This window comes from Vigna umbellata, chromosome 3 (genome assembly GCF_029865625.1).
Source record: "Vigna umbellata cultivar VRB3 chromosome 3, Vumbellata_1.0, whole genome shotgun sequence".
NCBI lineage: Eukaryota > Viridiplantae > Streptophyta > Magnoliopsida > Fabales > Fabaceae > Vigna > Vigna umbellata.
The window spans coordinates 28,536,722-28,548,607 of NC_142167.1; the positions used below are offsets into that span (position 1 = coordinate 28,536,722).

The following is an 11,886-nucleotide window of genomic DNA, read 5'->3' on the forward strand; positions in this document are numbered from 1 at the left end:
TATATACATTTTGTTATTTACGTTCATTGATGTGCTTTATTTCTTTCAGCTGGGCTGCACGAAAGATTTTTGAGGTTAGGCACACTTCATCTGTTGGGAACAAGTTCACAGTGGATCTGGACACTAACGAATGTAGCTGTAGAAAGTGGATGATCAGTGGCATCCCATGCTGTCATGCAATTGCAGCAATGAACTACCTTAATGTTCATCCAGACAATTTTATACCCACTTGCTTCAGAAGATCCACATATGAAGAGGTGTATGCGTCCATAATTTTTCCACTCAATGGTCCCCAACTATGGCAAACCACAAATTTCAATGATGTACTACCACCACTGATAAGGAAGTTGCTTGACAGACCAAAGAAAAAAACGCAAGTTGGAGGCATGGGAGTTAACTAAGGACCACACTCAAATGTGTGTTGGAGGGCATAGGAAAAAGTGTACCATTTGCCGTCAGACAAAGCACAACAGGAATAACTGCCCTTTACGGCCCCAACCACCAGAAGCAACCCAGCCACCACAAGCAACCCAGCCAACACAAACAACCCAGTCACCAGAAACAACACAACCAACCCAGCCACCTCCAAGTTCCCAATCATCCCGTCCAACAAAATTCAGAGTCAGAAGAAAAGATAGATAGATAGATGAATTGGTTTATTATGTACTATACTGTCTTTATTTTGGTGACAGACATGTATTGTCTTTTTAGATGAATTGGAGGTTATATGTATTCAATATCATGTACTTTGGTGACAAACCTTTACTGCCTTTATTTAATGAATCAAAGTGGTTTCATCATGTTTTGGTCAAAGCTTTTACTTAGATTTGTAATATGTGCCATTAGTCCTCATTCATATGCATTATTGGGTTGACCAAATGGGGGACTGATTCGAATAATCTCTACTGAATTTAACTTCATCTATTGAATTTTTAAACCAAATGGGGGACTGATTCCAACATTTTGTACATTGCATTGCATAACTGATGTTAAACCAAAACACCTTCTCATTGTCAACGTACTTTTTTCAAGCATCCAAATACATAACAGGTATTAAGCCAACTTATAACAAACACCCAAATTCACGATCTAACTAAATCAACCTAAACACAACTTGAAAATTACAAGGTCAACCACAATACACACACACAAGGCTACAACTAACAACTTCATCATTTTCTGCATTTTCTGCAAATCCTTCACTGCATTTTCCAGCTCACTTATTCTCTTCAGAATTGTGCAATCTTTTTCATCCACGTTGTCTTCACAACACCACTTGAAAAAGTTACAGCAGCTCCCAATTGAAGATCCACCCTGTTATTCACCATGTTAGGGAATCTATGAACAAATGCATCAAATCAACTCAAGAAAACATTAACTGAGAAGGGTATACTTCAAACCTTGTAATGAGGACAACCCCAAAAATTTCTCCTAGCATTCTTCGTAGTTCTGGCCACTTTGATTACTGCAATATCACCACAGTAACAAGTAGGGATTAACCCACCTCCCCTACAAGCACCACCATGGGATGAACGAGAAGATCCTTTGGCCCAGCTTTTCGAAAACGAAGAACACCCTTGGGAACCCATTCCCAATCCTCAAAGACCAATTCGGAGGAAACCAAACCCTAACACTTTATTTAATGAAAATCACTACCACTGCCACGTTCTTAGTTAATGAAAAACACTGTCACTGCCACGTTACGAAGGTAAACAGCCACGTTGCACACATCTGTCCACGCTGTCAACTAGATCGTTAAATATTTAACGCCGTGACAAAAAAGGATTTAATTTGACACTTTTTACACAACTTGGGACCACATTGAACTTTTTGAAAAAGATAGGACGAAATTGAACATTTCCCTTATAAAGAGGGACAAAAAGAGGTATTAAGCCATAAAAAAACTATGTAACAAACAAAAAGAAAAGTTATGAAACTTAATGATAAAAAAGAACATTGAATATAATTTTTTTAGATTACCTAATAAATTATGAGAAATTTAGTGATTTAAAATAGGATGAGCATACATATTCATTTATGTCTCTATATCCAATTTAAAAAGTTAATATTAGTTGTGCTTATAGGCACACTTCCATCAATATAAGAATTTTCTGTCAAAATCAATGTGGGTTTAAATAATAAGCATAAGAATAAGTTTATTTGTGATCCTTATTAAATGTTGTATTACGGAATAAGATTAATGTATGACAATTAATTTTATAACATTAATGTATTGAACCTTAAGTTGACGTACGTTATCTATTTTTTAATTTTTAATAAATAAAAATATTTGTGTTGTAAAGTTAAAATTAAATTCTTTTAAAAGAAATTACTTCTTTCTATATAAAAAAAAATGTTAGTGTCAATGTAACAAACACTATGTTTTTAAAAAAAATAAAAGTGTTAGCATCTTTGTAGTAGATACTGAAAATAAGGTTAGAGTTATTCTAATTGATACTTATGTTATTTATTTTTAATATTTAGATTTATTAAGTTATGGTTGGTTACAATAATATTAATTTTATTTACTTAAATTAATATTTATTGTGTTGACATTAATATAATATATTTTAATATTTATTTAAATGAGTGTCAACTAGATGTTAATTAAGTTTATTTATATCTTATAAACTAGTGTGTTCTCCTAACATTAGATTATTTTTAATTTAAAGATACAAATTTAGAGATGATGAAATAAGTATTGTAATACTGAGTATGATCTTAATCCATAAGATCAAATACATTGTTTCTCTCACTTTTCTATATATTTTATTTCAATTCCTTCGTATGCAACTAAATTCATCACTACTTAAGCAATGTACACAGTGCAGAGAAAGAAACGTACAGCCTTACATGTGCTAGTTAACCGTGTGTATAGAAATTAAAATCTTTAAAATATATCATATAATATTAAAAAAATATTCATCTCATTACATTTTCCTTTAAATTATTTTAGAACGTATAGCCTTACATGATAAAACTTGGTCAAAAGTAGATAAAATTCTTAATTATTATAAAGCAATATATGAGGAGTATGAAGTTCCTCAATGACAAACAAAATCCATCATATTTAAATAAAACTTTGTCATTACCCATAAGTTTGGGATGTCTTTACGTATAAAAATATCTTTCAGTATAGCAAGATATTACGTATATTATTCATGAGGAAAACATGATACAATAAAACCTTTTTTATCAATTAAATTTTCTTTATTAAAAACAATTTTATCTGGGTTGAATAAAATTGAATTTTTTTTTATCCAATTATTTAATACAGTTATATATATATATATATATATATATATATATATATATATATATATATATATATATATATATATATATATATATATATATATTTATGATTCAAATTCAAAATGGTTAAGTTGAAATAATTATATATGTGACTTAATCCATATGATAGTAAAATAAAAATATATATAAATTTTCTTTCATTAGATAAGATTGGATAAGAGTTTGAGAAAATTTAATAAAAGATGATGAAAGAAAGCGAAAGGAAACAAATATAAGGACATTATGCCTTCTTTAGCTTAAATTAACGTAAAATTTACAAACAAGTTATAGATTGTTTGGTACGTTTAATTAAAATATGTTAACCTTATCTTTATTAACCCTTCCCATGTTTTTTTCTTTGAATCTGCCCTTCTCATGTTGGATCCAAAGAGTTGTAAGTATATTAACTGCATTTTTTTAAAGAAATACGTAAAAGTCTTCTTCAATCCATGCAAATATCTTCTTCAAATATTCTATAATGTTCATGTATTTTGTCGCATTTATGCTTTACTTATTAAAACATATAATTATTTAATAATAATTGGAGAATGACAACATGACATGTATGTTTATGCAACAATAATATAGGGGAATCATCTTTTCAATATGTGGATATCATGTTTTGATTATAATATATACATATTTCAAATCTTCCTATCATCCAATTTTATATGGATTGGGTTCACTAGAACCTGTAGCATAACATACTTATAATTATTATAATATAATAATAAATAAAATAATCAAATGTAATGTAATTAACTCACAAAATAAATATATAGATTTCATAAGATATCACTTTTCAAACACTTAAATATATCATATCTCACTAATTACATAGCAACAAATTTGTCTATAAGTAATTTTCTTAACTTCATTTAAGATTTTAAGAATTAAATCAACTAAAAATAAATTTGTAACTCAATCAATGTCTTACAAATTCAACACTTCCATAAGTTAACTATATTAAAAAAAACTTTATCTTAATCTTGTTCTCTTCAAGAAAACGCACAAAAGACTAGTATTATTATTATGAACCTAGGATAGTAAAGATTTAATTTTTCAATTGATATCTCACATGCAAAAAGATTAATCATCCAAAGAAAACATAAAAAGGGGATTGATAATATGGGGGAAACAACTCACATAAAACAAAATTATAATTAGTGCAAATTGTTCTAAACTCTTCCACCTTATCTAGTGTGACATTAATAAAGAAACAAAGAAAAATCACTTAAAAAGAAGTAAGATATTTTTTAGATTTAAAGAGAGAATCTAGTTTAGAAAATAATAAATATATATAACTTTTATAATTTTAAAATATAAAAATATTTATTCTTTACTAGTCTTAAACCCTTTTCATGTAGACTATCTAACAGGTCCTTGCAAATATAAAAACAAGGACTAAATTAAAAAAAAAACAATTAATTTTTGTATGTGATTCTAATTTTTAGATTTAAATTATGTGAAAGTATCAGGGTTGTATGATTTTAATCTCATGATTCATCTTCACTAACAGTAACACTAAATCATGATTTGGAAAATTATATTATCTAATCCACATGTAATTTGGTATATATGAGGTTTATTGGTGGTAATAGTTATAAAATAGAACAAAAGGAAAAGGTATGAGAGAGTGGTAAACGCAACTTTTCTTATACTGACATATTATAATAGAGAAATCAAGAGTATTTGGACAGAACATTTGTCTTGGAATGTTGGAAAATAGAAAGGACAATAGTGTATTGATTCTGAGAAATTCATTGCAGATTAAAGTTGTACGAAAGGATAATTTAGAAGTTAAATTGTTGTATTTGTTATGGATTTCAAACTTTCAAAAGGATAATTACAGTTAATCAGACATTAAAAGAAAGTTAGCAGATAAGATCCTATTTAGTGGAGAGCACTACAGAAAAATCCATACTCAGTAATTTCATGAATTATCAAATTACTTTTGCTCAAATTCAAAAGTTATAATATTTGTCTTATTTATGTTTTTCCTGTGTGATGACACTCTAGGATATTACAGAGCTTTAACTAAAATTATCTTTTGTCAGGTTCTGATTAACTAGAAGAAATGTACTTTAATACCATAGAATGCTTTCTTCTAAAAAGAGGTGTAACATTTAAGATAACTAGAGGTTTAAACCCTCCCTTGGTCCTCAAGTTTATATGAAAATCTCAGTTGGGTCCTCAAGTTTTTTTCTGTCTCAATTGGGTCATATTTTTTGTAAAAGTGAGCACATTTTGCCATAACCGTTAAGTGTTGTGAGACGGCGTTAAAATGGTGTGAGCTGGATTTTTTCATTTACTGACGTGGCATTGTGCACTAAAATTGAAAGGCCACGTGGTGCCAGATCTTCTCGAAACAGCAGCATCTACTCGGCGCAATGGGCGCGTGCGCATCTTCTCCCTCCGCCAAAACCACCAACACAGCCGTCGCATGGATGAATAATGGCGGTGGCGGTGCACATGCATCGGAATCGTTCCGAAGACCTTCGTCAATCATGGTGATGAACCTGGCGGGTCGAATCTTCTTCCTGGCCGAATCTACTTCCTCGTCCCTCTCTCGCATTCTCATTCCCCCTTGTCCCTCACTCTCCTCTGCGATCTTGCCGTTAAAGCCGGTTCCGCACTGTCCAACCCCAAAAATAACCACACCGGCACAAACAGAGCTTCCGTTAAGCGGCGCCTTTAGACTCGGTGTAAGTTAGTTTTGTTAAAACTGTTTTGGTTTGTTGGGTTTGATTTGTGATTCAATCGATTTGCTTAAGTGGGACCTTGTAAGAGAATAAGAAGAGATTGGTGATTAAATTTGTACTGGTAAGGGCCCAAATGAGAGTGATTGGTTGTGAAAGAAGAGATTGTGAATTGGTATGGCTGCCCCCACAGGAATGATGAAATGCAGCATCTGAACAATTCCCTGCCTTTCTCACAATTCTCCATCTCTGTTTGTTTGTAATTGCACCCATTCTGTTCAAAACATGTACTACGTGAATCAGGGTTCCAGCTTTTGGAATTCAGTGAATTTTTTTGTTTCTTTCTTACAAAACCTTTTTTCAAGGTTTTCCAATACGCGATTAGGGTTGGAAAATTGCGCCGAGTAGATGCGCAGAGGGGGAGGGAGGAGAAGATCTGGCACCACGTGGCCTTTCAATTTTAATGCACAATGTCACGTCAGTAAATGAAAAAATTCAGCTCACACCATTTTAACGCCGTCTCACAACACTTAACGGTTATGGCAAAATGTGCTCACTTTTACAAAAAATATGACCCAATTGAGACAGAAAAAAACTTGAGGACCCAACTGAGATTTTCATATAAACTTGAGGACCAAGGGAGGGTTTAAACCTAACAATAAATACAAATTTACCACGTATTTGTTGGTTGGTTTATTTGGTTTTAGTAAGAATGAAATTAGTGGATGGATTTGATAGATTTTATCCTAGATTATAATAATTATATTTTTTTATTGAATTGCTAAAAATTAAGTAAGAATAAAAATAAAATTGAGTTCATTTAATAAAAATTCAACCTGATTTATTTATAAAAACAATACATTTTAAAAAATATTTTTAAATATATTTTAAGAATAATTATTTACACATTATATGCTTGATCAAGTAACTTGTAAATGTGTGTATTTTCAATTATTTTTATTAGTGTTATAAGATCGATAAAATGGACAATGATGATTTAGCTATGCGGTGAATATTGTTTTCTCCTTTTCCTTCTTTTTGGTGTAGATGATAGGTTTTCTATTTGTAGATGATAATTTCTTTGTTGTTAGCATGATTATGGTTTGGAATGAGGTGGTTAAGATGAAAAAGAAAATATCATTAATAAATTTTTATTTAATTTTTCTATTTTGTTATCTTAAGTGATTGCTAAATCATTATCCATATATGTGAAACACATTTGAGTGGTGCAAATAAATTTATGACAACTTTTATAATAATAAATATATAAATTTTTAGGAATTTAAGTGTGAGTAGAAAATCTCATTAAATAAAAATAAAAAAGTTAATTGATAACAAAAAAATCTACAAAATCACAACTTTATAATTTGCAGTTCAAAATGATGTCATTTTGTCTTATGTAATTGTTCATTTTGAATTGAATCTTTCCAATATCAATTCATACTTAAAAAAAACAAGAATTGAATCTCTCTAATATCAATTCATAATTAGAAAACAAAACAAGAATATATCCGAATATAAAATTCAAACTCAACTAGAGAGATAATTAAAAATTCAATTATAAAAAAAAACTAAAATCAAACTATTTAATAATTTGTATACTTTTTCTTTCACTTTTGTTTTCACTAAATAAGCAACTTTTTACAAACAACAATTAAATATTTATATACACACGTCAAATTTTAAAATTATATATAAAATAACGGTTAAATATAATATTTTATTTTTCCGACAGCAAGTCAAGAAAATGGTTTTCATTAGAACAATTATTTAGTTTTGGTTTTTCAAAGCCCAGCATTACTTTTTTTATTAATTAACACTATGTTGAGTCAACATTAGGATTATTTACAATATTCACTATTAAAATGAGCGAGGATGAATTTGATTGAAATTTATTTCATAATTTGCATTCGTTCTTATTATTTTTTATTAATGAATACTAAATTTAATCATTATTAAGGATTGTTTACAGTACATTCATAAGAACAAACATGATAATTTTGATTGACGACATTTCAGAAGTGTTTATTTTTGTTAGTAAGAATTAAAACACGTGTAAGAAAGTTTATACGAAGTCATTCATTCAATTAAGTTTTAATTTTGAGGACATAACAAGGATTATGTCAAATTCATCATCAAAACTCTTTTGTTTTTAATAGGAACCAACATTAGAATATAAATTTATCAAAATATTTAAAAAACAATTGCATGTAAGACTGCCCAAAGGTTTTTTATAGGCCTAAATAAGAACGAGATTTTTATTTAAAATATATTTTTTGAGTTTTTTTATTTAAAATTATATATTAAATTATCATAATTAATTTTATTTAATTTTTACATTATTATCTAATTTAAATTTGTATTCATTACTTATTTTATTAAAGATTTCGTCTTCATTATTCATCAAAAGATAACCTAGTTAATAGTTCTGTAATTCAATATTAAAAAAAATCAGTTTCTTATTATGTCAAAAAAAACTTTCAAAATTCATAAATAAAAAAATACTAAAAAATAAAATCAGACAATAAAACTTTTCTAATTCTAATACAAATTCAACAAATAAAATAAAAAAACAACAACATATAAATAAAAAATAGGATAGAAAAGTTGATATACACAAACAATATGAAATTTAAAAAATGAAATATATCCAAACTCTCGTCAAAAGAAAAATTTTAGAATAAAAGAAAATAATAAGAGATAAGAAATGAAATTAGTAGATGAGAAATATGAAAATAAAAATAACTAATTATTCTTTTTTTTTCTAAACAAAATTATGATTTATTAAAAAAAAATTAACTCATTAAATATCATTTTTAATACTAATAAAAATTAACAAATACTTATGACAATTTAATTAAATTTTATTTTCAAACATAAAATTATAATTAACTTAGTAAAGGTATATTAGTATTTGTTTTTATTTTATTTTCTTTTTCCTAAACATAATTTTATAATTAATTGAATAGAGTTATATTAATATTTAAATATTTTCTTAAATATTATTCTATAATCGATTTAAATATTAATACTAAAAAAAATTAAGACATTCTTTTAAAGCCTAAAACAAGTGCCTGTTATACTTTGAGCGGAGCCACCTTCCATGGAGTAATTAAACTCTAATTTTGTTTGTATTGGTTTGGAAAGCACCTTTGTAATGAGTAATTAGGATAACACGTGTGACTGAATGAAGGATCCTTCCCACATGACGCGTGTACATGAAATTTCGGAAGTGAAATTTCCTTGTCATTGAAGTTGAATTTGATGATGAATTGATGCGTAATTAGGTTGAAAAGACATGAACTATTAACTAATCAATTATTTAATTGTAATATAGAATAGTGATAACACCGGTAATCGTGGTACCCATTCAGTTCAAGCTTCCATCGATGCTGCCAAAGCAGGAAATACACTTTTCATGGCAACCTTGAAGGAATAAAACTCTGCAAAAAACTGCTTCAAAATTTTTCGTCATTTTCAATTCCTAATCAATAATACTGTTTTCTTTAAAAGCATATCCAAGGCTTGGTGCTGGGTAAGTTTGACAGGAATGCAAAATTTGAAATAATATATTCATTGATGATGTATAATTTAAGAGACTATTTTAATGCCTCATTAAAATATAATTCATGTTATTTTAATCATGGAAATTTGGCTGAAACTGAGGGAAGACAACCTTTTTCTAATATTTGTTTCTATAAATAGTCAAACATTCACACTCATCAAACCCTACCTACTCCAAAACAAGACTTTTCCTTTTACAGTGTGGGAAACTTGAATCGAAAAGATAATGCAGCAAGAGGATATGCAGTCACCATGGTCATTCTTTGAAGGCATGAACTCAACTTTTGAATCAGGTGTTGAGTCCTTGGGTTTCACTGTGTATGACCATGTTGCTGATTGTGGATCCTATGGCTTCACTGTGGATGACCATGTTGCCGATTATGGAGCCTATGGTTTTGCTGTGGATGGTGACCATGTTGATGACTGTGGACTCAATACACTGTTGAGCACTCTAGAGGATTCCACTTCTGAAATTTCCTCCATACCCTTTTCTTCATCCTCTTTATTTTTCTCCAATGATCATGTTCACACCCAATACCCAATCAATGAAGAAACCCTGCAACTTCCATCACTCATGGAATTTGATGATTTTGATTCCATTATGGATACTGAAATTGCTAGTATTCAAGGTCATGGATACATATGGGAGAGCGAAGGGAGCTTCTTCCCTCCACAGAATTTGTCAAGTGAGGTGGAAAATGCTTGGAGTCCTACCCCATCCGTGAGGTCAGAGTTGTCCACAAATCAAGCATCACCATTGACTTTACCTCACCAAAACATGGAAATTGAAAACCAAGTGAGTCTTCCACACTTGCTAGAGGCACACGGAGAGGCCTTGGAGCAAGGACAAAAATCACTGGCAGAAGTGATTTTGAGGTGCATGAGCCAGAAAGCTAGTCCACTAGGTGAGTCTCTAGAACGCCTTGTATTCTACTTGTCTCAGAGCATGACCAATCATGGAGACTATCTCAAAGGTGAGGCCTTCAAGAACTATGAGGCTGCTTTGAGGGCACTCTATCAAGGTCTCCCAGTTGGGAAAGTCGCTCACTTTGCAGCTGTTTCTGCAATTCTTGAAGCCATGCCACAAGACTGTAATAGTGTACACATAGTGGACTCTTGTGTTGGACATGGGTTTCAATGGGTTCCAATGATTGAGGCTATTGCACACATGAACAAAACAGTGAAACTGACATCGATTAAATGGGATGGTGATGGTGAGGGTCTTGAATGTTTTTCAACTCCATCAAATTTTGAGGAAACTAAAAGGCAGCTCTGTGAGTATGCCAAATCCTGTGGTTTGAAGTTGAAGGTAGAGGAGAAAGGAGTGAAGGAACTTGTTGCTGAGATTAAGAAAATGAACAAAAGGGGTGGGAGGGGTGAGTTTTTGGCCTTCAATTCGATGATTGATCTTCCACATATGGGAAGAGAAAGTAGCAGAAAACAAGCCTTAGAGTTTCTAAGGGTAGCTGAAGATCTGATCAACACCTCTGGCAATAGGGGGATTATAACTTTTGGGGATGGAAGTGCTTATGAGAAAGTGAAAAACAACTTGAATTTCAGGTCATTCTTTAAAGCACATTTGGAGCATTACCAAGCCTTGTTAGAAGCAATTGAATCACATTTCCCAACTCGTTTCTCAGAAGCAAGAATTGCCATGGAGCAACTGTTTTTGCAACCTTGTATTTCGTCTCTTGATTGGTTACAAACATGGGAGGAGATGCACAGTGGTGACCCTCTTGAGGCTGAGATTAGCTTTAAGGGTTGCCAATTGAGCAAAAATATTTTGATGGAAATCAGAGAAGTGTTGGGAGGAAGTGAAGGCTCGTATCAAGCAAGGATTGAAGGACAAAATCACAATGAACTGGTTTTGGAGTACAAAGGAACTCAACTGTTAAGATTTTCAACTTGGAAAAACTAAAGCCATAGTGTCTCATATCAGATTTTAGTAGTCATTATAATTTGATTTGTACAGATTCCTGTTTATATGTTGTACTCCAAGAATTATATACAGATGTTTATTCTTTTTTACACAATATATATACTTGCACTTTGATTAAACAGAGGGGATGAAAACAGTAACAGGATCAGAGATTTTGCTTCTGGATTATATTTGATATTTTGATAAAGGAATTGGGTTAATAATATTATATGTATGTATATTCTGGTTTGATAAATTAAAAACGTAAATGCCCCTGTTTTTAATAAAATGCAATGGATATGTTCTAAAGTTTCATTTTTAAATGTTTATACTTCAGATTTTCTGAAATATTGCCGGAGAAAGAGAAGACCTAAACTTGTGACAAATGATTTTATCTTTAACTGCAAGGAT

General features: G+C 30.4%; 1 protein-coding gene across 1 annotated transcript; it reads left to right on the forward strand.

Annotated features, from left to right (window-relative positions):
- The first annotated feature begins 9,601 nt into the window (after positions 1-9,601).
- LOC124833500 (protein NODULATION SIGNALING PATHWAY 2-like) lies at positions 9,602-11,592 on the forward strand. Its single transcript, XM_047307995.2, has one exon. The coding sequence runs from the start codon at positions 9,784-9,786 to the stop codon at positions 11,473-11,475; it is 1,692 nt and encodes a 563-aa protein (XP_047163951.1). The 5' UTR covers positions 9,602-9,783; the 3' UTR covers positions 11,476-11,592.
- Positions 11,593-11,886: the final 294 nt, after the last annotated feature.

Excerpts from the sequence above, each read along its gene's own strand:
- LOC124833500 (XM_047307995.2), top strand. The coding sequence starts at position 9,784 with ATGCAGCAAGAGGATATGCAGTCACCATGGTCATTCTTTGAAGGCATG.